The 26,310-nt window shown below is 36.8% G+C and overlaps 1 protein-coding gene across 33 annotated transcripts in view; it reads left to right on the top strand.

Annotated features, from left to right (window-relative positions):
• BNC2 (basonuclin 2) overlaps positions 1 to 26,310 on the top strand; it is a 441,344-nt gene that overhangs the window by 263,695 nt on the left and 151,339 nt on the right. For 30 of the 33 annotated variants that reach the window (XM_045467996.1, XM_045467986.1, XM_045467997.1 and 27 more), the window contains one exon: positions 15,601 to 15,703. In XM_045467996.1, the coding sequence (XP_045323952.1) occupies positions 15,601 to 15,703 (103 nt within the window). Of the gene's footprint in view, positions 1 to 1,035; positions 1,108 to 12,174; positions 12,410 to 15,600; positions 15,704 to 15,973; positions 16,142 to 26,310 lie in introns of those variants that run through there. The other 3 variants (XM_045468004.1, XM_045467991.1, XM_045467999.1) reach the window with 3 other exon arrangements.

Raw genomic sequence — 26,310 nt, 5'->3', positions numbered from 1 at the left:
ATAGTGAAGAGGTGGAGACACCATAACATATGGAAATACCTTTTGAATCAGTAAAGAAAAATTGAAATGTATCAAAGTGTTAAACATCTTAATATATTACCTCTTTTTCATGTATTGCTTACCTATTAACCAGTATTCTGTAATACTCTGAGCATTTCATTCCTTTCCAGAGCAAGAGCACAGATTGAGAAGGTTTCATCTGTGCAGGGAATTCAAATTGACTCCCTCACCCTACTTTTTACCTTTACTGGAAGACAAATCGAGGGAGGTGTTCATTTGGAGATGTTAAATGGGTGTGTGTGTGTGTGTGTGTGTGTGTGTGTGTGCGTGCGCCTGTCATTGAAGGGCAGTTGTATGTAGGCTTTAGTTGACAGCTATCACTGCATCTTGCAGCAAGGGAATTAGAATTTTCAATTTATACTTCTTATTCTTCGACCCTAAGAAAGTTGTAAATTGCTACAGCACAACTTATGATTTAACCCTTCAAATCATTTGAATATGGTTGATGTTAAACTCCTATCCCTGATCACTTTGCATTCAGAATTTAGTTGGGAGGGAGCAGATGATATGTTGGTGTTTCACAACTTCTGGCCTTGTCTTTGGAGTAACAGAGTTTTAGCACATGAAAGCACAAATGCTGCGTGTGGACAGATCACATACATTTTAGAAGTGTTGCTCTTTAATGCTCAGTTGTGTTTGTATAGTGTGAATCGATTCTTCAGAGGCTGAAGTTTTACATGTAGCTGTCCTTGAGGCATACTCCTATTAATTTATTCATATTAAAGCCACAACATGATATTTTTAGTAACACTTGGATCAAGGAAGAACAGGGGCAGCTGCAAAAAACTGACTTTAAAAAAATGTATTTTGGCGTTTGGCTTTTTAAAAAATGGGCAGTAAGCTATCTCATTGCCAGATAGAAGCAGTAGATATTATTGCCCAAGGATATATATATTGTCTGTGACAGAGGTAGTGCCTGGCTCATGAACTTTGACGAGTTTGATTTTCTTTTTTTTGATTTCAGGTACTATGTATGTGTATCTGCATGTGAAGTGTGTGTGTGTCAACTTTGGCAGCAGAAGGATGGTGATGGTAGAGTAGAAGAAGGTATCTCTATAATGATAGACCTAAAGTTAGAATGTTACTAATATTGCCTCGAATATTAGCTAAGTATGCATCATCAAAAGAAGATGCTTTTTTCTAGGATATCTAAAACCTGTCTTCCCTCTAATGACTAGTGGAGTCTACCACAGCCAAGCTGACTGAGAATGTTAACCTCTTGTCACTGTTGCCTGAATTTGGATGATCAGGAAATTATTTCTGTACAACAGCTTGCATATTTTGGTAGTGTATTCTATATGTTTTATGCATTACGTGAATTTTATGGTGTCTATTTTCAGATAGGTATCCCTGCAATTAGTAGATGCTATTCATTCACAGACATTTAAATGATTTATTTATTTGTTTGTTTGTTTATTAAAATTCTCAAGGTATTACACATGTTATGTCTACTGAAAAGCTTTCTCTGCTTTTGTTTTTTTCCTTAGTATGCCAATACTTAGAAACATGATTTTAATGTAAATTATATATTGATAGCTTCTTAGCATTCTATCAGATTGAAATTTCTTAGAAAGTTATGCAACGAAAGATTTGACAGATAAATGTAAAGTGTCTAGCAAGTGATATGAATAGTAACTGAGATTTTACTTCATTTTTGTTGGCTTTCTGTGCTATTATTAATATTAGAATATGTGGTTCCTGGTCTGTGCAGGTATGTACGAGGGTCTTTTTTGTCAAGGGGTTATGCCTGCCTATACCCAGAGACAAATTATTGCTTTGGAATCCTTAATTATTTAATAAAGAGATTCTGTGAGATCTCAAAATACAGATTTAATACCTAAAACTAGAGGGGATAAAATAGGAAAACCAGACACATGAAAGAATATCATCTTTATGTAAGAGATGAACTATGATATTCAAAATCACATCTAGCTTTATAGAAAAAAAGGAGTAGATTTATTCTATACACTAAGATTATAGGGAAAATGACATGAAAGCACATGCTGATAAACCTTGTGCCTTCTGGTGTATAAAGCAAATATCTAAATATATGTCTGTTTGTGTCCATATACAGAGTTAAAGGACAGTTTTCCATGAAATAATGCATTCCTTTAGAATTGCTGTACATTTTCATAATTTTTAAAACATTCCTATTGTAACCTACATCAAAAGGGCAGCCAGGGTTTTTTGTGTCTGACTATACATATGCATTATAAAAAAGTGAGTCTACTGTAATTACCAGTTTGCAGAGCGAATTCCTGCAGGGTTTGTACTCTCCCCATTAGTAAAAGAGATAAGTTGAAATGTATTAAAATTTCACTGTACAACTGGGAGTTTTTGTTCACAGTAAATGTGTTAATGTTTCTTCATTGCTTGACTGTTTGTGTTTAAATTTAGGCAGCGTGCCCAACAGGGACAAAATTATAGGATAAAGCTATGTATAAAAGAAAATCCTTCTGAGAGCACCAATAAGGCTCTTTTTAAAAATAAGCAGTTACATATAATAGTACATGGCTGTAGCCACAGAGAAAAGTTTTATCTGTCTATTTCAGAATTATTGGAATTTTTCTTTCCCTTGTGTAAAGGTTAAGAGGACTGAGTTTATGTCAATAGCTAATACACTTTGATGTAAAAACATCTATTATTTTATTCAGTGTTACTCCTGTAAAAAGAAAAAATATTCCTTTTTGTTGTCCTTATGATGAAGAGAGGCTAATAGCATTTTGAGAGAGAAGTGATAGATCACATTTTCTTCCCTGGGAAAGGAATTCTTTCTTGTTAAGAATTCTAATTACATCCTGTTATATTTTTTGGAGCATTTTTCTCTGCTTTTCTTCATTGCCATGAACTTAGTAAATACATTTATTCACATAGATAGACTTACATTAAAAAAAATTAATCTGCAACCACTATCACCTAGTGTGAGTACATAATGAAATCCACAAATAGAGGATAAGGCTAGTATTTCTCTGTAGTGTAGAGTGGGCAGAAGTTGAAGTTATCTGTAAACACCGACTATATACCTTTTAGCCAGCCCGCTCCTCCCTCTCTTAAATGTGGAAAATGTATTGTAGTTCCTACTGTGTTTGCCTTTTATATTTTTTTTGTCTGCTTTTCCATACATGAAGATGAAAGAATTTGCCAGTATCCGTTTGCCATCTCCATGGCCTCATACCACAGACCCACAATACAGACTATGTAAAGAAGCAAAAATAAAATATAATTCCTCATCTTTGAATGTTGCTATCAGTGTTTTGTAGTCTACGTACTGATAATGTATATGGGTATGCAGAGATATACAGGGAGGGGGTGGGGATGCATGTGTATGTGTATGTTTTCATTTGTTTGGATTCATACATCCAAGTACCCATAGGAAAATATGAGAAGCTCCATGAATATTTCCTGTTGTATATTAGCTTTCCATCATAAAATGTATTTTTCCCCTTAAAATACGTTGGTTCACCAGAGAGAGAGAGACATTTAATTCTTCCTCTCCTCTACACTGTTCTTTAAAAAGTAAATTTTTAACTGATAGACCTTGAAGTCCTTTAGAGCTATTACTTTCTTTTGGCTAATTCGTACAAAGGCACCATATGAAAATTGGATTTTTGATCTGATGGAGTGATTTTTGAGTTCTTATGAACCATTTATAGTCTATCAAGTAAATCCTTCTTAGTTCACGGATTATTGACCCAATGGACCATATTAGCTGCTTCGAAGCTGTTATAGCCCATTATGTTGATTCAGCTGACACACATGTGAACCCAGTCCACATGCCCAAGATGACATTAACATTGTTCTGGAAGACTCCCTTTTTTTCCACAAGGCTTTCTATTTATTTCTTAATTTTTAAGAGTTAGCTCAGAGTTCCTGACAGCCATTGCATACGTTTCTCCATTTGCTCAGTAATGTTGAAGCATCTGTTAGCAGCTAGATGGTCTGCTTTTCGCCGTCTTTCTCTATAAGTATATGTCTCTCTTTTGTCTTTTAACCAACTAATCCTTACAAGAAAAAAGAGAATAATGTTTTTTCAATACTCTAGGGCACGTTTTACCCTCAGATGCTTATAGATTCCATAGAAATTTGTGAGGTTTCTCTGAGCATTGGAATGTAGCTCTTTGAATTTGAGAAAACTACCTTTTAGAAGAAATGATAACGTTGTATTTGTGTTTTTAAAAAATGTATTACCTGAGAGGTTTCACTTGAAAAATTCTGGTGACTCTAGCCAGTGGTAAAATCAAGATGTGCCTTTAGTGATTTATATGAAGCTCTAATGAAGCCAGTCCAGGTCTCAGCACGGACCCCTAGGGAATCTGTGACCTAACATAAATAACGTATAAGAGGGCATGTAGACTGTTCATCATCTCATTATTATTATTTGTAATGGGTATGATTCCTGAGGTGATATCTGCTCTTGGGCAAAAGAGACACATTCTTTCATAATCAGACATAATTATGATGTACAGTTGTATATGCACAATGGAAAGTATTAAAATGTTTATTGAGATACACTCCTTATTTATGGGCAATCCCAAGACATGTAGAAATAAGGTGATATAAAATAAACCAAGTGTTCTTAAGGATACCTTGTGTCACTTTTTTTAGATTTTGGCCTTTCTTAGTATAACCATTTAAAAACTCTACAAAAAGCTGCTCAGAGTTGTTTTCTCTGTCTAAAATGTACCATTTTGTAGAAAATCCTAGTATAAATTAACTGCTTACTTAGCAGTTTACCCCACCTTTTTAAGTTGCTTAAACCTTTACCCACACCTCTCCCTTTGAGTGTAGTTTTGTCCACATCTCTTACTTCATTTTAAACTCCTGTTGTAACTGAAAAAAATGTATATCTGAGGAAATCTCACTGTGGAGGGAGGGTAGCAAGGGGGATTATTTCGCTTCTTGCCTTTCATACACAGGCAGAGTGGAAAGAGCCCTGGATTACTAGATGTGGCCATTTAAGGACATCTCAGAGCCTCATTTTCTGCTGTTTGAAAAATCTCTAATTTGGGGGATTTTGATGATTAAATATGAGAATGTATTTGAAATATTATGCAAGCTTCATAGCACTGTACAAACGTAGGATATTATTAGTCTCACGAAGGCTGCCTCAATTGGCCCGGGTAATCAGAGTTGTCATCTGAAATGATACACTCTAAAATGCAACAACTTGTCTCCCTTGTTGCTTCACTGGGATAAATTCTTTTCACAAACCTAGAGGAGTAAACTTAATTAAAAGGTCACCCACCTTTTATGTTCTTGCTTGGTAAATGGATTGATTACTGTGCTTGGCATTTGAAATAAGGTGGCTAGCTCCTTTTGTAGAGGATCAAGATTTAGAGGTACTCCTTCCTTGAAGGAGTCCTTCCCACGCTGCCTGGCAAGGAGAGGCATCATCAAGTCAGGATGATGTCTTACATTTGGGCACAACTTGGGATAAGTCTTGGGTTATTCCTGCACCTCTTTCCTTGGTCACCAAAATCTGAGATCATCATGCAAATCATCGTTCCTGGGATCGAAGCTGCTTCTGAAGTACTGGAACTCAGGCTTTCTCTTGTCTTGCTTCTTGCCTAATGAGGAAGTATTTCTTTGTAAAGTGCTTAAAGGTTTATAAATCTTCTTGCATCTCATTATCAATCCCTTCCTTATTAATGTCTTCCCCATCATATTATATTAGTAATTGTTTTCATGAATGCCACCGAGAAATGTAATCACATTACCACCTTTCAAATTGCATTAGTGAAAATGAATAAAATGTATATCAATGGAATACAAAATCGCTGATTCAACATTAAGGTGAAATGAGATGAGTATTGCTTAGCATTCATATGATATCAGAGGTGCTTTGGCTCCTTATATAAAGTTACGCATTCTGGTAAATGTAGACAGAGTTTAGTTAAAATGGGTTACTTTGTATGGCGAGCTAATCCCTTATTTTCAATAGATGATAGGTATGTTCATTGAAAGAGTATTTCCTTTCTAATTGTCACAGCTGCCTGTGTGAGTAGTCTGTAAAATGTGTAAGCATACAGGCAGTAAATGGAATATCTTAACTGTTAACTGTTAGGTAAGAAAATAAAATGTTTCTGCCCAAATTGAAATGCCTTTTCATTTCCTGTTTCTCTAATATTACTAATTGCCTAACAAAATAGCTTGTATTACCATAGGCCTAATTTAATTGGGGGGAAAAAAACATAACACATGCACTCCAAAGCCTGCATGTGCTTTGATGCCATAGAAGCATGGATATTTTCCTTATATAATTGGCTATATCCCGCTGTTGATTTTTACTCTGAACTCCTAAATTATTTAAATGGGGTCTTCCTCATGTCGATTGATAGTAGGTTGTGGTCGTAAGGTAATGACTACAGATGCTCATTGGATCCATGTCTGTGAAAATTTATGTGCCTGTGTATATGTCTCTTTCTCCCTGTTTGTGTTTATATATTCACACAAAGTCATGGAAACATTAACACTCATGTGTAAACATTTACTCAGAAGCTTATGGTTTCCCCTCTTTGCTCCCTCCCCCTAAACCAAATTTGCTTCATGACTTTTGCTGAAGTAACTTTTTCATGACAATAAATTGAGGAATATTTTTGCTAGTATATATGACAGAATTCATCATTATCAGTTTTTAACAAATTCTCTTAGTTGTTTTAGTATCCTGATATTAGTATGTGAACATAACTGAGAATCACCTTCCCGCCTGCCCACCCCCCAGTCTGTTGAAGAATGTCCTAGATTTTCCTGATGGAAAAATAGCAGTGGACTTAGAAAATAATTGCCAGTTTTTAAATGGATATATTAAGTTTTAATATTTTCAAAGCAGAAGGTATTTTCAAATTTAAGCAACAGTGAAATTTTTTCATTTGCTTTCTGTTTATCCACTCATTTAGCATTTGTATATTGAAGACCTACTAGGTTAAAGAAGGGTGTTCCATTACATTATGTATGCTATCTTACGAGTTAAGTAACACCTTATGAGGGAATGCTATCTTATGAGTTAAATAACACCACCAGTAGAAACCAGAGGATGCAGTGAGTTTTGTCCCTCATCCCTCTTAAATAACTCTAGTGAGATAGAGTTCATATACCATACATTCTACCATTTAAAGTATACCATTAAATAGATTTTAGAATATTCACAGCTGGGCGCAACCATCATCAGATTCATTCTGGCACATTTTTATTACCTCAAAACATCCTTTAGCTACCCCTGCAAGCCCTAAGTAACCACTAACTACTTTCTGTCTTTATGGATTTTTATGTTCTGAACATTTCGTATGAATGGAACCCTATATATGTGATCTTGTGAATGGTTTCTTTTACTTAACATAATGTTTTCAAGGTTCATCTGTGTTGTACTATATATCAGTATTCCTTTTGATGGCCAAATAATATTTCATCATATGAATATGCCATATTTTTTTTTTATTGATTTTGCCACTTGATGGAGGGATCATAGCTTAAATTTTTTTTTAATTTTTTTAATGTTTATTTAGTTTTGAGAGAGAGAGAAAGCGAGCGGGAGAGGGGCAGGCAGGGAGAGAGGAAGACACAGAATCTGAAGCAGGCTCCAGGCTCTAAGCTGTCAGCACAGAGCCTGACACGGGGCTTGAACTCATGGACTATGAGATCATGACCTGGGCCAAAGTCAGACGTTTAACTGACTGAGCCACCCAGGTACCCCTTAAAATTTTTTTAAATGTTTATTCGATTTTGAGAGAAAGTGAGACACAGTGTGAGTGGAGACAGCAGAGAGGGAGACACAGAATCTGAAGCAGGTTCCAAGCTTGTAACTGTCAGCATAGAGCCCGATGTAGGACTCGAACTCACGAACCGTGAGGACCTGAACTGAAGTCAGGCGCTTAACCAACTGAGCCACCCAGGCATCCTGGGATCATAGCTTTTAAGAAAAACTCAAAGTTTAAAAATTCTGGATTTTAACAGTAAATGGTGTTGAAAGGCCGCTTTTCCCCAGTGAATCTCTTTCAATTATTTTGGAAGTGTTTATTGTGAAGATGATGTATTTCCTTGATCAATAATTTTATTCTCGTGGTGTTTTGTTGAAGTTTGACCATCTTTGAATTGTCCAGCTTTTCATCTTGACCAGGTTTACATCGTTGGCATTTGGCCCTTGTAGTGAGTCTGGCCTTACTATGTATTTTCAAATCCTCTGATTCAGCCACAAAATCTAGTTTTGAAGACACCAAGAAGTTTCAGAGCACAAAGGTACAACAAAATGATCGTTTGATCAGGTTGCTATTTCTTCGTATGATATTAAAAACATTGAGACAAATTTGAAGGAACATTTTATTGAAGGGTTAATTTTTCAATTTCAAATTTATCTTACCACCAAATATGATACATACATCTGCTGTAATTTTCCATTGTGAAATTTAAGCAGACAGCATTAGCTTCATTGCTTCTCATTTGCTGTTGTTACTGTTCTATTACAAGTAGTGGCATTTACGTGCAGTTCAACACTCTGTGGATCCTTAATTTTTATAGTACACCTTATATTCACTGATAATTTCTTTTTGTGAACTCTGTGAACATTGCACATTCAAACTCGGGTTTGTATTTTTCTGGTATAAATGCTGAAAACATACCCAGCTTGTTATAAATATAGATTTATATTAATAGTCTAATAGAGTTAGATAAGACTTCTAGGTTGTTATAAAATTTCTTTGTAGGATATTTAAAACCTTGCATCTTCTGGTCATGTTCAGTGTCTGTTCAGCTCATGCTGTTGTATCTTGCTTTGCAAACAAGGATTGCAAAATCCTGTAGCAAAACAGGGGGATATACCTTTGCTTTAATCCTGTATGAGTTTTGTAATCAAGTAAAAGTCCATTTCTTGTGCTGTCGTCTAGTTCATATTGGCCCAGTAACTGTCCACCATGCAAAAAAATTGAGTTTTCTTTGCTCAGACTGCAGTGTGTGTTGGACAAATTTAGGATACTGAGGAGTTCTAAGAGGCAGTGTCCTATAGATTTTCTAAGTGTTAGTTGACACTCATAGTACTTTTGTTCTATTTTATTTTATTTTATTTTATTTTATTTTATTTGAGAGAGTGTGTGTACTCATGGGAAGGGGGAGAGAGAGAGAATGAATGAATGAATGAATGAATGAATGAATGAATGAGTCCCAAGCAGGCTCCACACTTAGCAAGAAGCCAGACAGGGAGCTCGATCCCACACCCTGGGATCATTTGACCTGAGCCAAATTCAAGAGTCAGATGCTCAACCACCTGAGCCACCCAGGCATCCCTCAAAGTACTTCTTTGGAAAGTTGTTTCTTTTCCATTAGGTTTATGTATCAGCCGTGTGAAAATGAGAGGGGAAAAAAACTGACCTGAAATTTGTACAGGAAGCTATTTTCTGACTTAGTCACCATTACTGTCATGTGAATTCTTTAGAATCTTTGTGCCATTGCTATTGAAGTACTCTATTTGTCTTAGGTTTTCTTATATGAGATTTATAAATGTGTGTGGAAGTCCCACTAATCTCTGTGCATCTTTTTGGCCATTCTCTTCATAATGCTTGGCAACCATTGCTTTGTAATTACTACAGTGTAGTCTGTGACATAATACTTGGCTTCCAGATTTGTGAACAGATAATTTTATTCCACATTTTTATTTATTTATTTTTAAGACCAAAGTCATTCAAGGACGATTTTCCTACTCAATAAAATGGTTCACTTGATCTCTGTCACCATATGTACCTTTCTTTCTTGGACTTGTGTGTTCAGAGATGAATAACATGTAGTGATGACTTAATAAGAGTTCATGGTAACACAGACTATTTTGTAGCCTCATGGAGGATTGGCCAGTTTTACATATTTATATGTACATGTGACTTCCAAAGTAGAAAATTCCGTTTATTAAGAAATTTGTTGTTAAAAATAAAAAAGGTAAACCTTGTCACGTACAGCCATCATAGGCAATTAATTTGTATACTTAGAATCTACCCACCTGCATTTACAATAGACACTGATAGGACAGAATGGATGCTATATTAATGATTAGCTCTTTCCATAATTCAGTTTTAATGTAGGTCACTTGAAGGGAGCTCCTGGCAAATAGTATTTCTTGTGGAAAGACAAAACCTAGAATTTAAATTTTTAATTTTTTGTTCACTTTGTATGATTACTGCTTCAGAATATATGTCTTATGTTTCTAATTGCCCCCTTGCCTTATTTTGCCTTTTGTTATTTTATATTAATATGTAACTTGTGTACATGTCCCCAGATAAGAAACGGCTAATAGATTTATTAATTAGACTTGTTTATGGTTCTTTTATGAGGTACACTAAATATTAGCTGAAGCAACCATCCATGTTTTCCTGAGAAATGTCATTTGGTGAGAAGATTGATGTTTAGCTCCCATATTCTTGCAGAGTTCAAGCCAGCTATGAGCATAATAAAGCTGAAGAGACTTCAGTTTTCGTGATAACAGAATCTTATTTGAATATGGCTTTGGAACTCATCCAGAATACTTTCAAATGCACTCTAATTTAATATTCAAATGTAAAAATGTTACTGCTCAAACTTTGATTAAATATTTGTATTCTAAATTGGCCTATTTTATTTTAGATATACTTTGAATGTCAATATTTATAATTTACTGGTTTAATTGTATGTTTTCTTCCTTTCTCTGTAGAGAATGGATATAAACTGATTAATAATTAGGAAATCACCCTGTCATTTAAGAGCCATGTAATATCCATATAAACATTTCTGATCCCTAATATTAAAAACAAATACTAATCACTGTCATGCTTATCTTAGAGGACTATAGTATGAATAATATAGCATCATGTATGTCAATCTATTCATTAAGACTATGTGTTAAACATTTTATAAAGCATTGGATAAATAGCACATTGGGAAGAATCTTGGGGGGAAATTCAAATATAATATATGGAAAGTTTCTTAGTGTCATAAATGGTTTCCGTTTACTGAAACTTTTTACTGTTACTAGACACGGTGCCATGGGCCTTGTAGTCATTATTTCATTTAAGTCCTTTGACACTTGTGATGTTATTGCTACTGTTAGAGATAAGGAAAAAGGCTCTGAGAATCATGTATTTCAAGTGCCTTTTGAGTACCTGTCATTTGCCAGTGTACGTTGTAATCTCAACAAACGTGTTGGACTGCCCTCATGGAGCTTAAATTCTAGAAGGGAAGACAGATATTAATCAAGTATTCACACGGATGAATAAATACATTTATATGTAACAGATTATAGGTAAGTTGCAGATAAATATTCACAACTGTCTTAAGTGCTATGACAGAAAAACCCCTTGTGAAACAGGAAACTAATGGGGAACTTGACTGGGAAATGAGGGCAGCTGCCCTCAGGAATAGAAGTAGTATTCGAGTTAAAATCTGAAAGATGAGCAAGAGTTAAGAGTGTACAGTGGGGTTGAATGGTGGGCAGATTGGAGGGCTCTGCCCAAAGATTGCCTGACTGAATGGGATTATAACTCAAGGTTCTCGGTCATATGGAGAGTTCACACAGACCTGGGTCGGCTTCCTGTGGCTTTATTAGTTCAGTGTCTTTAGGCAGGGTACTGAATTATCTCCACCTTAGTTTCCTCACTTGTGAAATAAAGGTAATGATAGTGCTAACCTCAGGGTATTTTCTGAGGATTAAGAGAGCTAATGTTTGTAAAGTGTGTGACATTAGTAAGTAGAAAATGGCAAATATCCAGTAAGTCTAGCTATTATTAATGATACTAGGTAATAGGTTACTGTTAAAAAATTTTAAATCCTACCTTTGGAAGAAGAAAAGACAGAGGAATAAAAAGAGATGATTGCTTCTCTAGCCCTTTTGAGGGCTTCCTTCTCTTCTTAGGGTCTTTCCTCTACACCTACTGCCCACAAACTCTGTCAAGTCCCTGAACACAGGGACTCTGCCACCCATTTCTTGCCACTTAACACAGTACTTGGCTCCCAAATAATGGTTTTTGCATAATGATAGTATTTGAAGCTGGAGGAGGGGATAGAATTGCCAAAATAAAAAATGAGAGAGCCTGGCCGTGGGAAACACCTGTATTTATTTACAGTGGAGAGTGAGTGAGAAGTTGTTGCCAGTGAAACTAGGATTGTTGGTCTCTACAGCCCAGGAATGAAGGAAGAGTGCCGGAAGCTGCACTGAGGTCTCGGAAGACCAGGAGACTAGAAAAAGGGACCAAAATTCATGAGAACATTCCTTTTGGAGAAAGTTTCAGGAACGTGTGGGACAGAAACCAGATTGCGAAATTAAAATGTAGGTGGTTGTGCGGAAGTGGAAGCAGTAGGTGTTGGGTGCATGGATTTTTCTTTCAAGAAATCCATGGTAAAGGTAAGCAGAAAGAATAATTACTTTTAATAACTTGCAGGCTTAAGAAAATTTATCATTGTTATTGTTCTGGGGATTTGTCAATGCTGATCATGTAAGAACTGAGAAAAGAAAAACAGAGCACTCCTGATAAGTCATGGAGGGGTTGATAACCTGAGATAGCCAGACCTGCATGAAGATCCCTGATATATAGGTGGGAACAGTCTGACTAAACTGTCTACTCCTTTCCTTGGTGTCCCCTTTCTGCCACCTCATCGTCATCTCTGGATTTTCTATAGTTGAGAGTGCTCAGCAGTGAGTGGGAGGAATTCACATGTTGGCTGAATGAAGGAAGACGTGAATATGCTCACAAAAATGAAAGCTTATCCATTTCTACTCTTCCCAGCTGTCTCCTTGTAAAGCATGTACATTTTTGAGGCTTAACTGCTTTTGATAATTTTATGATAATTTATTTTCTTTAAGTGTGGGTGAGTTGGCAAGTGATCACATTGGTTCTGTTTTGTTGTGAATAAATAGTATGTCAAAGTTTTATGCTGTTTCAAAAATGTTATTTAGAATAAAACTTCCTTTGAAGCCACAATAGTCTCTTACTCAAAATATTTATTTAGACCATATTGTTTAAATATATATAATTCCCTTAAGGAACAATTGTAGTCTATAAAAATCTGAATTTAAAACAAGTAGACCTTCTGGAATTCATAGAAATACAAAATGGATATTCCAGTGTTTAAGTGTTTATATACAAAAGGAGTTGAGGTGTTCCAATGTTTGTGTGTTTAGGTACAAAAAGAGTAGAATTCATAAAAAAAGGATGATGAACTTAATTCCCAAATGTGCCAGATGTATAAAGTTACTTAGGTAGAGAAAATATTTAAATCATAAGCTGGTTTAGAGCAAATGAATAAATGATTTAATCAGTGAATAAATAATTACACATAAAAATAAAGCAAATGTATAGTCTCTTAATTTGTTCTGTCCTGAATGTAGCAATAATTAAAATTGACAAAAGTGTGCTTTAAACACAATATAAAATTAGGCTATTTTTGTAAAATACTTAAATATTAACAAAATAATGATTTAAAACATGTATGTCTTTTATGCTGGAGTTAACATATAATCCTTGAGAAATCATTTTATTGGGAATTTTTAAATTTTGGTAAAGCAGAGGTGATTTTTTTTTGGTATGTTTTTGAAAGCTTTTATTAAAGCTGTTCAGATTACATGAATATTTTCATTTCAATGTGGTTGCCATATCTGAATTTATAATTAGATAGTTTGTGAAGTGCATTTTTTTTTCTTTAGTAGAAACACCTCCCTCTAAACTAAACTGTTTCGTTTGGGTTTGGGTTTTTTGACCATATTACAGTCAAGTTGTGAGTTCATTAACTAATGAACATGTTATTTAAAGAAGCTCTTTCTAACCTGTTACATTCTGATATATTGCTCAGTCAGTAAACTATTGAAATTGAAATAAGAAACTTTGGGAGAAGTATTTCCTCATATAACCTACAAATATATATATTATTCTTGCTTAGTCAGCATTTCCTTTGGTGTTCCTATTTCTTATTAGTAATTCTTCAAATCACGATACATAAAGCAAAGTTTCACAACCTGGCTAATACATAATTGGACTGTTGACATTGGAAGACAAACCCTGAAATACCAGGCAGATTATACAATTGCGTGTTTCCCCAGTGGTAATGGAGCAGCAAATTAGAGGTGGAGGTGAACTAAGGAAGGAGTCTATCGTGAAGACAGACTCTTATTGCAAACCGAACAGGGAAACTATAGATTTAATGTTCATTAGTGAAGGTGAAATACTTTTCAAACTTGCCTGATAAGGGACAGTAAAACCTGTCCAGTTTTACTCTCTGCAAATGGAATTGGCCCAACAGTGTTGACAATATCTAAAATACTGTCTGTTATAAGTGAGACAGTTTATATAAAAATCCAAATGGAATATGAGCTCTAGGAATATGAGCATCTGGAAGCTGTGTAAGTGAGCATATCTTTCAGTTGTAGAACTGCAGTTTCAGGTAGTTGCAGCCTCTCCTCCAAACACCACTCCCCCACCCCAAATCAGTAAGCATTGATTGCATCTAAAGCTGTAGAGCCATCTTTTCCTGGCAGTTCAGATAGTCACAGTAGATTGTTAATCTGTGAATGATCGGACTAAGTCCCTTCTGTCTTCAGAATTTCCATGCAAATTAGAACTAAATATATGAGATAAATTTATTAGGTGTGGTCTAGGAGCATAAGGTCAGCTTTTGCACAAGTTTTAAGCATAGGTTTTTATCCATAAAAAGTTACACTTCATTTATGCTAATTTTCTGTGGATTCACTTTATAATATAAACTGGTAAAATGTTTTTAGAAAGTAATCGTAAAGAAAGTTTTTTGAGTGTGTTTTTCAGTTTTCTAAGATCCAGTTGGATTGTTACCAATATAAGATGTTTGCATAAATGGCTTTTCCTATTCCATATATGATCTAAAAACAAATTTAAACTTGGTTTCTTACATCACCATTAAAGTAAAAGGAATGTTGTTTTGTATTTTTCAAAATAGGAATGAAAATGAAATTAATATATCAAAATGGAAAAACAAGGAATTGGAAAGTAGATAAATAATACCAGAAGTATGTTAGATTTTATTGAGCCAGTAGGGATGTCTTTCAAAGTGTATCTGAAAGATTAACAAAGCATCTAAGTGAAACTCAGCAGAAGAAAAGTAACATTCTAATAATAATATTTGTATGTCATGTTTTACTTTCACCAACATTTCACTTGAGCATTATTGTAGTAGAATGTATTTTCCTGCATTATTGCCAAGTGGATAAACTTAAATGGGAATATATAGTAGCAGCAATATTTTGTTCTATTTGGGATCCCTAGCGTTACAAATCAAGCATCTTGTAGAATACATAATCCTTTATTCTTATTCTGCTTGGTCTACGTTTCTAATTTAAAGGTTAAATATGAATGACATGAAACATTCTATTAGTGTGTGAGCTTTGTTTTCTTACATTTTTTTTTTTGGTAAGAGATTTTGATGGTATCCAAATTTATTTTTAAAACACTCCAGGCCCCTACCAACATAAAGCCTTTAAAAATGGAAATGGATGTTACTTATTAAAATGGTAAAGAAATACAATACCTTTGAACAGATGCTGATCCTTTTTTTTCCTCTATTTTTCAGGCCATCCGTTGCACACTGGTAAACTGCACGTGTGAATGTTTTCAGCCGGGGAAGATTAACCTGAGGACTTGCGATCAGTGTAAACATGGCTGGGTGGCACATGGTGAGGAAAATCTGGACTTTTCTTCCTGTTCTTGTTAGGTTCATGTGAATGTGCGTATTTTTTCAGAGCAGTCACTGCCCTGGAGAAGAGAGGGGTCAGCTGTGCTCCAAGAGCTAGTTAACATGCAGGCTGCAGCTCTCAAACAGCATATTCTCGGCTCCAAGGAGAAAGTCTAGGCAAGCAGTTCTTAGCAGAAGGGTGCGATGTTTATAGGACAGTTGGGCCGTGGGGTTCTGACTGAACGTAGCAGCAGCCAGCAAGCACCAGGCCTGATGGAAACTCAAACATACCACAGTTGGCCTTTCAGGGCCTGTACCTCAGAAGGAGGCTGGCAAGCCCTCTTTGCTTGAGGAGAATTCGTCGATGACTGCTCACCCTTGTCGTATGCTTTTGAGGCTGCATTTATCCTCCCAGATGTTAAATTTTGTATGGTCCAAGGTGAGTGAGAGAGTGAACGGGAACATTGTTTGGCTAGTATCTGAAAAAATAATGTGTAAATACCCCCTTTCAGTGCTCATTGGGATTGGAGGTGGCCGGTGTTGAATGGGGGCTCTGCATAGGTGTGTCACCTGAGGGTGACCCATGGCCATGGCTGCAAGTGTTGCTGCTTTTTGCCAGATGCACAGAGCTGTTCCATCAGTGTGGAACATTGAGCATTTAGTATGTTCTTATGTATGGTTTATGTGTTTTATGTTCAGGCAAAAAGAGACTTAGAAAATAAGCAGACATTTTCTTCCTAGAATGTAGAATTTTTAAAGATAGGTGATGTTTATAAAAGAAATCTTGGCTTGAGATTTTTTTGACAGCCTGGGGTATTGGCTTCTCAGTCGACATATTCTTCATTCCCAAACTGTGCCAAATATCCAGTGGGTTGTATTTTTATAAATGTCATGTTATTCTAGCAAGATCTGAAGTAACAACACTGGGCCATGCCTTTGAAATGCTTTTAATTTATCATGTACCTTGCTTGTTAGGGTGTGTATGTTGGCATTGTGGGGACATTTCAGCCACATTTCTGTGTGTGAGATCGAGAAGGGATAGGTAGGGTAGCAGGAGAGGAATACCCTGGAAGGGGTGTGCCTGGCAGGCAGAGCCACACACAGTCCTTTAGTGCCTCCAGGAATGGAACTCCTTTCTGTTTCATTAGCAGGGCCAAAATCTGAAACGTCTCGCAGTCTAGTTTTGAACAACAGATGAGCTGCTGTTAAACTTTTGTAGTCTATGTGTATTACCGCATTCGATGATTTCTTCTCTCTTCTGTATTCATTTCAAAAGGTTGCTGTAACAAAATACCACAGACTGGGTTGCTTAAATCAGAAGTTTGTTTCCCCACAGTTCCAGAGGCTAGAAGTCCAAAATCAGGGTGGTTTCATTCTGAGGACTCTTCCTGACTTGCAGATGACTGCCCTCATGTTGTGTCCTCAAATGGTCTTTCTTCTGTGGATGCATACCCCTGGTGTCTGTTTGCATCTAAATGTCTTCTTGTTCTAAGAACACCAATCAGATTGGATTAGGGCCCACTCTATTGGCTTTATTTTAACTTAACCAACGTGTTTTTTTTTTTTTTTTATGTTTATTTTTGAGAGAAAGAGAGCAAGCATGTGCCGGGTACATGAGGGAGGAAACGGGGGAGGGACAGTGAGAATCCCAAGTAGCCTCCATGCTGTCAGTGCAGAGCCCAACGCAGGGCTCTGATGCAGGGTTCAAACTCACAAACCAAAATCAAGAGTCAGATCTTTAACCAATTGAACCACCCAGGTGCCCCTAAAACTTAATCAGCCTTTTTAAAGGCTCAGTCTCCAAATATAGTCACATTCTGAAGTACCAGGGATTAAGGCTTCAAGGTACGCATTTTGGGGGAAACACAACTCAGCCCATAACACTTCCTAAATATCCTTCTTTCCCTGAGTAAGTGTTGGCTTTACTAGGTAATAGGTACTAGAGCTTATGTCCCAAGCCCGTCAAGACTCACAGAGGCAGTATGGAATCTCATCCTGGCTTTGCAACTTCAGTGGCTCATAGTTGAGCATCTCTGCAGGTCTGCCTCCTTATCTGTAATATAGGATTAATAATACCTACTTTGAGGATTGTTGTGAGAATTAAAGATAAAGCATATGAAGACTTTCAAATAAATAATACTGTGTTGAAAGTAAGAACCTGAACAATGGATAAGCAATAAAAGTAGGTTGATCAGTTAAACAAAGGACTTTTCATTCATTCAGCTCCCTTTTTTTCCAAAGCCATCTGTGTTCCCATCATCTGTCTACGGTGGTAGCCTTGTGAGTATAAAAGTTTACTGTGTCACCAGTTTGTTTTACCTATCCAACTGCCACATGCATATTACATTAGTAGTGTAATGGGGTGAGGTGGGAGAAGAAATATTTCTTCTTTCTCGAATAAAATAAATTATTCGTAGCCAATGGTTGTTACTGAGACTTTCTGAAGGATGTGATTTTTCACTAAACTTGAATAAGGCATTTCTGTTATATTAGGCTGTGCTTTTTCTACTGTGTCCTTAGAAATCCTGGGTTTCTGTGATATTAATTGTAGAGTTTCCCAAGTCTGTCTTTCTCTCACCACTGTTAATACCTTGATCTCTCTTCCCCCCTCTCCTCCTTCAACTGTGTGTCCATATACAACTCCAGATATGTACGGGGTGCCTGGGTGGCTCAGTTGGTTAAACATCTGAATCCTGGTTTCGGCTCAGGTCATGATCTCATAGTTTGTGGGTTTGAGCCCCACATCGGGCTCTGTACTGACTTAGGATTCTCTCTCTCTCTCTCTCTCTCTCTCTCTCTGCCGCTCCCTCACTTGTGCTCTCTCTGTGTCTCAAAATAAATGAATAAACGTAAAAAAAAAAAAAAAAAACAACGACAACAACTCTATGAGGCACCTGAGTGGCTCAGTCTATTGAGTGTCCGACTTCAGCTCAGGTCGTGATCTTGAGCCCTGCATCAGGTGCTCTGCTGTCAGCGTGGAGCCCACTTTGGATCCTCTGTCCCCATCTCTCTCTCTGCCCCATCCCCTCACTCTCTCTCTCTCTCTCACATACACACTCTCTCAAAAATAAAATAAAACATTTAAAAAAAAAAACCCTAGCCAACTCCAAATATGTACATGCAGACTTATAAACCCCACTCTTCCTGTATTCATTAGGACAAATACGATAGTGAAGGATTGGCTTCCAGCTTTTGAGTTGGCAGTGGGATGAGAGCACCCACTCTTTTTGCCCCTGGCATTCCAACTAGTTGCTTCATTCTTTCCCCCTGCACAGAAAACCCTGAAATCATGTCTCTAGTGATTTCTGTGCAGAGGTGAAACACAGCAGCCTTCCTGACTGCCTTATACAGTACGGTGTCCTATGTGTGGCACGAGGAGGAAATTACTTGGTTTTTTAAGTGTGTGATTTTTCTCTGAAAGTGGATGTAACAGGAGTGAGACTACTGAGACACATCTCATAGAATTATTGTATTGCATCGCTAAACATACTCCACCTGTTAATTGTATTAAAAAAATATTTGCTGCTAAAAGATAAAGATAACCAAATATCAAATCAAGTGTTCTCTATAAAAAGAACACCTTTTACAAACTTGATGGACTCTTTTGAACAAATATGTTCCTATATCTCTTTATAGTTTCTTTGTAAGATGTTGGATTTCATGGGCCATTATATCACACATACGCATGTGCACACACACACACACACACACACACACACTCTTCCATAGCCTTACACATTTATTCTCTAACCTGCTTCAATTGTTGACATTAGCTCCTTTACAGTAATCTTGAGAAAGATGTTTTAAAAATTAAAGGGAGTGAGTGATTAATTCATCATACTATAACACCTGGGTTTTGAAATTATGCACTGGGCCGTGTGCTTTCTACAGATTACTTCCTTGAAATCTTTAGCACCTTTGAGTCAGAGAGGAAAAAACCCTAAACAGTTCCTTGACTACCAATAGGTATTTCCCACTGAATTAATAAAGGATTTCCTATTCTTTCTCCCCATTAATGAATTTCAGCTCTTTCACTTAGATAATAGAAAGCAGGGCTTTATTGAATTTAACTTTACTTCAAAACAAGCTTTTTTTGGTATACGATCTCCATACCTATAATGCGTAATAACCCAGAGTTTCTAAGTTTGTGAATTTCTGTTCAGAGTTCTTGGATAAAGGACTCCAGCATACTGCCAGCTAATTCATTTAACAACTATTTTTTCCTACCTCTATTTGCATTATCTTTTCTGTGTGTTTCCTTCATTTGCCTAAGATATAGAGTGAGTTTTGAAAAAAATTAAAATAAATTTTTCCTACAAGTTTTAATTTTCCTTGGTTCAAAAGTGCCAAAATAAGATACCAGGATAAGTAAGAGCAGCAATGGGCTTCTTTACCGGTGACATAAATGTTTATGTTGGTAGAAATTTAGTTTGTTGCATTTTGACCCTTTCCCACCATACTAGAGTAGTAATTCAACCATTCACAGAATTAAAGCTTCAGCCAAAGATTTTATATAGTCTTAGAAATTAGCAAGTATCACTAGTACATATCCAGTACTGGGTAAGTTGTATGGGGAGGGTGGTAGGGATAGTGCTTCCTTCTAACGAGAAGTGTTACTAATAGGACTTTGTTGCCTTTGTAAAAACAAAAAACAAACAAACAAAAAAAAACTGGAGACACGGTATAGGGGTTGAGAACTATAGTCACTTCTGTTATTTATTATTTGCAAATGAGTTTTAATGCCTGTATTCTAGATGAAGATTTCATTTCTAAACCATTAAGATAGAGTAGTACAAATAAAAAAAATAGTAAACTATGTTCTAAATGATTTTAGTTAATATCTAGTGATAATCCAAGACAACTGGAAATTTTTTTTCTTTTATGTTGGGTTGTATTTGATTTGTGTATTTGAGAAAAGAGGTGGGCAGATTTTAGAAAGGTAATGTATTTAGAATTTTTTCCTTTACTAGATCAGTAATTTTTACTTCCGACAAAGCCCATTTGTTAAAACTGCCTTTAAAAAAAATTCCACTGTCTCTTAGTGTGTCTCATAAGCATTTGGCAAGGAGATGAGGCTTGATGAATAAAAAATATATTACACAGCTTAATGAACCCCACAGCAGCTTTCTCGTACAAATTATTTCCTTTATAGAATACTCTGATTTAAACCAAAAGCATGCACCATTCCAACAAGCTGCATGAATGATAGAATTTTCATTCACTTCCAAGTGATCTGAATTAACACTAGTGTTATTTCCTTTGGCTAAGGTCTGCCTGTGAGAACGCTTGTTGCACCAGAATTCTTGAGACCTTTCTTTTATTTTGTTCTATAAATGTGATTTCTCTTTACTACTTGCAGTTCATTCAAGGAGAAGATAGTCCTATGTTATTACTTTAATTACTTGGTCATCAAGCCAGCTGCCTTCCTGCTCATATCCAAACTATTCAGATTTTTTTAAAATGTAAAACGAGCAGGCTAGGCCTGCATCGTCTGGATCATCAATGAAGAGATATTTAGTAAGCATCTATCATAGATAAAGTACTGTATCAGGTGTCCTTCAGCTCCTCAGTTCTGTGCCACAGGAGATAGCAGTATAAAGTTAATTTAGTGTCCTATAGTAACCAGTTTTATGGTTTAATGTACTGTAAGACTTAATATTCATATAATCCATTAATTTCAAACCTCTTTTGTAATTCACTGGAAGTAATTTTTCTTTTTTTTTTTTCTCATCATCATTGAATTTGAATTCTCAGCTTTTACTTGATATATCTTATCAGAACAGGGATATTTATAGAGACCCTGCCCCAAATAGAAATATAAGACCTCCCATTAAATTTGAATTTCAGGTAAACAATGAATAGTTTTTTTTGTTTGTTTTTTTAGGATAAGCCTATATCTGCAAATTTAGCTCAGTGGTCCTGTATTTTTATTTGCTAAAACTGGCAAGCATACATCTAAAAACATTCTAGTGAGGCTTAATTTGCGTATTTAAATCTTAAATCAGGGCCATTGGTTCTGAACATTCTGTAATCAGAAACCTTTTGATTATGTCAGTCTTACATTTAGCACCACGAGATCTCAGCATTCTGTTTACAAATTCCTCAAATTTGTTGGCGCCCTGGTACTTTACAAGGATTTAAGCGGAGTGGATCAAAAGCAGTAGTTTTCATTTTATCCCATGAAAAGTCACATGTCTTTATTATTTGTCCCAGTCTATGCTCTTCTTATGAATTGTCTAAACATCTGTGGAAGTTGTTTATTCCCAACTGGTAACTCTGTAATATTCTTCCTGACTTGAGTCCAAAGCCCAGTATAATTAATGTAGTAGTAACTTTTCCTTCTTCCTCCTTTCTTCCCTAGTTTTCTACCCTTCACACCCCAAATAGATGTCTTTTATCATAAGTAATAAAGCATGACATTTCTGTGACATCATGCTCATTCCAAATAACTCAGCAGTTTCTGTATGATAATTCGTACATTTTTCATGATTGAGCGAGGAGGGTAATTAAAACTGAGTCTCTTCTGACAAAGGGAAAGGTAATCCTCCCAGATATTAACCTACAAGAAAGCTCTGAACCTCCCTTTAATTGACCTAGACATTGTCCCAATAAGAGTGAATTTTGCTTTGGGAGAGACTTGTTGCAGGAGGCTGTTTTGTTTAGGATTTGATGAAAAGTGTAAGAAAGGTACTAGCTTGAGTCCTTAGCACAGGGAAGTAAAGACAAGCTTTGCAAGTGAGAACTTGATCCTTTGGGAAGATGTAGGTGTTCTTGCTTCCAGGGCTTTACCTAGAAACAACGTGGGTAGGAACACCATATTCCTCTTCTTCTGGTACGCTGCTTTGGAAAAGGTGGGAACTAATGTAGTATCTGTTTAAAAGAATCTAAGTAGACTTAGTTCTTCCAGATTAGGATACTGAAACCTGGCTTGCCTAGCTGCAAAATTCTTTTCTAGTTAGAGAAACCGGCTTTTTGGTGCCTCCTAGCTCTGGTAAGGCAGTTGGGTCCCCGATCTCTCCATGGACAAAGTCGTTGATCATCTCTCTGGTTATTTTTATTTTAAAGAGCAAAAACAAGGCCATTTTCCTGCCTGGCACAGGAGCCTTCTTTGCTTGACCTGAGGGCACCGTGCCCTCTTCTGCTTTTCTCCTTTACTCCCTGATCATAGCTGATAAGCTTTAAAGGGAGGCCATCCTCACATATGCAAAGGTTGGGTGCCTGATTAATGGCATTAACTATATTCTTATTGTGTCCCTGAGCTGCTTATTTTGATTTGTTTCTTAGTCTGCCTACCTTTGGGATGGTGCTTTGAACTCCCTAAAATTTTTCGTTTTTAATCACAGCACAAACAGTGCCTCCCCCTCAAAGTCCTGGGCTCTCTGCCTGTTAGCTCCCCATGTTTTTTTTTTTTGTTTTTTTTTTTTTCCCCCTAGCTTCTTCTTACTCAGATGGAACATAAGATGAGTCTGGTAAATTTTGGCCTCTAAAGTATGCAGTGCCAGTCCGCTGCTAAGGAGTTTCTAGGGAGGATCTTGAGATTGAAACATACAGGGCTGGAGCCCCAGGATATGAAGAAGTTTCAGAATCATAAATGGGAGGCATGATAGAAAAGTAGGGAAGAGTGCAGTTCTGTTTAAGTTCCTGTGCTGCTCTTACCACCTACTATCAGCAGAACTTTGGCCAAGTTACGTAATCTCTATTTTCTCATCTGTGAAACGTGGATAATGATAGCACCTAGTTTGTAGGGTTCTTCCTAGGATTAAATGAGATAATCTACTTAATAGTGTTGGTTATTGTTATTTCTGAACTCTTCTAGAAGTACAACTTCAACCTCTGAGGGCGTGACAGACATGTTTTAATATCGTTTAGTGGTTAAAAACTGTCTTTGCCAGATGGTGGTCAAATCTCATCTCCATCCCTTAGTAAGCCTCAGTTCTTTTATCTGTAAATGTAAATAATAACAGAAATATACTTAAATATCACAGCAAGGTTTTGAGGAAGATTAAAGGGAAGAGTAGACTTAATACCAGTGATAATGTCCAGAGCCTCACTTTTAAGGTGCAGGTGGTGTGAGCTTTTTTCCCCTTCTAGGGAAGGTTTTCTTCAGTGCCCAGTGGCAAAGTTTAGGTTACCAGTTCTTTTGGCTGTAGGGCCAAGTGTTCCCTAGGTGAAGTTGTTTTTCCCAGTAAATCCAGTACAGTTCCATTCCTTCCATTTCCCCTAACGTGTCATTTGAGCCCTTATTTGAACAGAAATCAGAAACACTTTTTCCCAGAGGTCACATTTTGAGAAGTGTAGACCAGTTAAAATGAATTGTAAGAGTATTTATCTGTTCAAAGTCCAAAACCAGAAGTAGATTAATTTTAGGCAGATTTCAAGCTACTTTTGCCCATTTTCACACCTATCTTGCATGTGAAGTGCTCTGATGGGCTAACCACTTTATCATTTTATTGTACTTTATTACATCATAAATTTTTATATCTTGCTAACGATCCTACAGGAAGCTTAATTGTTTATAGGAACATCTTAATTAACTGGAGTTCACCAGGTTAAGCAGAACACAAATTGAAGGAGTTATAAATGAAACACTCAACTCCTCTCATTTTACTCAGGATGCTCTGTTCAGGTATACGAGGAGATTTCCTTGGGGCATAAGGACCCAGTATGCCTCAGCAATATCATGTTGATACTCTCAACCATCCTTCTTTCTGCTGTGTCATAGTGATGACTTTTTCTAAGCATGGGCCCTCACCCTACCCTTTATTGAAGAGTGGATGAGGTAAATAAGGTAATTCTGAGGAATTCTGACTTGTATTCTGGGAGGCATAAAATGTTTCTTATGCATCCCATTCCTTACCAGTTTTGCCTTCTAGGAGGGTGGTAGGTGTTTGTAATTCTTCAAAAGCTTCTTGCATTTATCTGTTACTAGTTAGTGAGCATGTAGGCAAAGCCCTGTATAGAAAGTATTTTAAGGTGTTACTGTCACAACTGGGTAGAGTCATAAGCAGTGTCTGTTAAGGGGCCCGGTAGTAAGGTCTCGCTCTTCCTGGAGTTCAGGGAGATCCTAATTTTGGCCTCTTAGGCCTCTCAGCCAGCTTGTATGGTCAGGCAGGTGACAGTACAAATGCAAGCTCAAACCCATCTAAATGAAAGGACAGTGTTGTTGGGCCTTAAATTCAATTTGCCAAGGAATGCAAAGGTAACTCTAGACCTGGCTGTCCAATCAAGAAGCCACTCTTATGGATGTGAGCACTCGACATGCAGCTAGTCCAAATTGAGACATGTAAATATAACGTATACACTGGATTTTGGAAATGTCATCTTAAAAAAAATGTAAAATACTACAGTAATAATTGTCCATACATATTGGTAATAGTTTTGAGATACTGGGTTAAATAAAATATATTCTTTTTTTTTTTTTAACGTTTTTTTATTTATTTTTGAGACAGAGAGAGACAGAGCATGAACAGGGGAGGGGCAGAGAGAGAGGGAGTCACAGAATCGGAAGCAGGCTGCAGGCTCTGAGCCATCAGCCCAGAGCCCGACACGGGGCTCAAACTCACGGACCGCGAGATCGTGACCTGAGCTGAAGTCGGCAGCTTAACCGACTGAGCCACCCAGGCGCCCCAAATAAAATATATTCTTAAAAATTAGTTTCATTGTTTGTTTTTTACCTTTTAAAAGAGACTAAAAAATTAAAGTACCAGACTTGAATTCTATTTCTATTAGACATAGCTGTTCTAGGCCCTCGGTATGAGATCATGTATTTGGAGGCCTGAAGCTTAGGTTAGAGTGGTTTACTGGTAGAGTAGTTAGAATTGGTGTGAGAATCCTAAAAACCGAAACCTGAGGCTCTTGTCCTCCCTTCACTCATCACTGTCAGCTCTTTCCCAGTCCTTCGAGCTTTCACACTTGCTGCACTATTGATCATGTCCAGTCTTTCCTCTGCTCTTTTCCTCGGGGAAGAGGGATCCCCCTTGCCCCCAGGAGCAATTAAGTGTTCCCTTCTGAATGAGCTCAGCACACTTCACGGAGACCAGAGGGTCGTTTCTGTGTAATACTGATCCCTCTACTAGCTTGGGAGCTCAAGGAGGGCACTTCTTCATCTCTGTGCTGATACCCACTGCGGCATTGCCCACATGGGAGCACAGGAACAAAGGTTTGCGGAAACTCCTAAGTGTATCTAAGAGTCTCTGACTCCTAATTGCCATTTCTTTTCCAGCAGCCTCTTCCATGCTAAGTGGTAAGCACAACTGCAGACAGCTTGCCTTTAGATTCTGCATTTCTCTTTTCCAGCCTTTCTGTTCTCGCCTTTTGCTGTTTTCTTCTGTCTTTAAACAACAAAACAAGTGAAAGGTAGGTAGGAGGTTTTAGCAGCCTAACTAGCCAGGAAGTAAATTTTAGAGAAGTTAAATTTGTTTGATCATTAACAGATGTTGGCATTTTGGTCTTATTCAGAAGGTACAGTTTTGAGTGAAATATCTTCCAGTTTTATTTAGTAGTTCTTCAATACTCCTTTGCCTGCAAAAATCTGATGGGTAGAAATTCTCCCCTCCTCTCTTTGGTTGTCCATGTTTTCCACTATCAATAAAAATTAAAAAACAAATC

This window comes from Leopardus geoffroyi, chromosome D4 (assembly GCF_018350155.1).
Source record: "Leopardus geoffroyi isolate Oge1 chromosome D4, O.geoffroyi_Oge1_pat1.0, whole genome shotgun sequence".
Lineage (NCBI taxonomy): Eukaryota > Metazoa > Chordata > Mammalia > Carnivora > Felidae > Leopardus > Leopardus geoffroyi.
The sequence above is the reverse complement of the archived record's forward strand: the minus strand, read 5'-3'. Positions and strand labels throughout refer to the sequence as shown.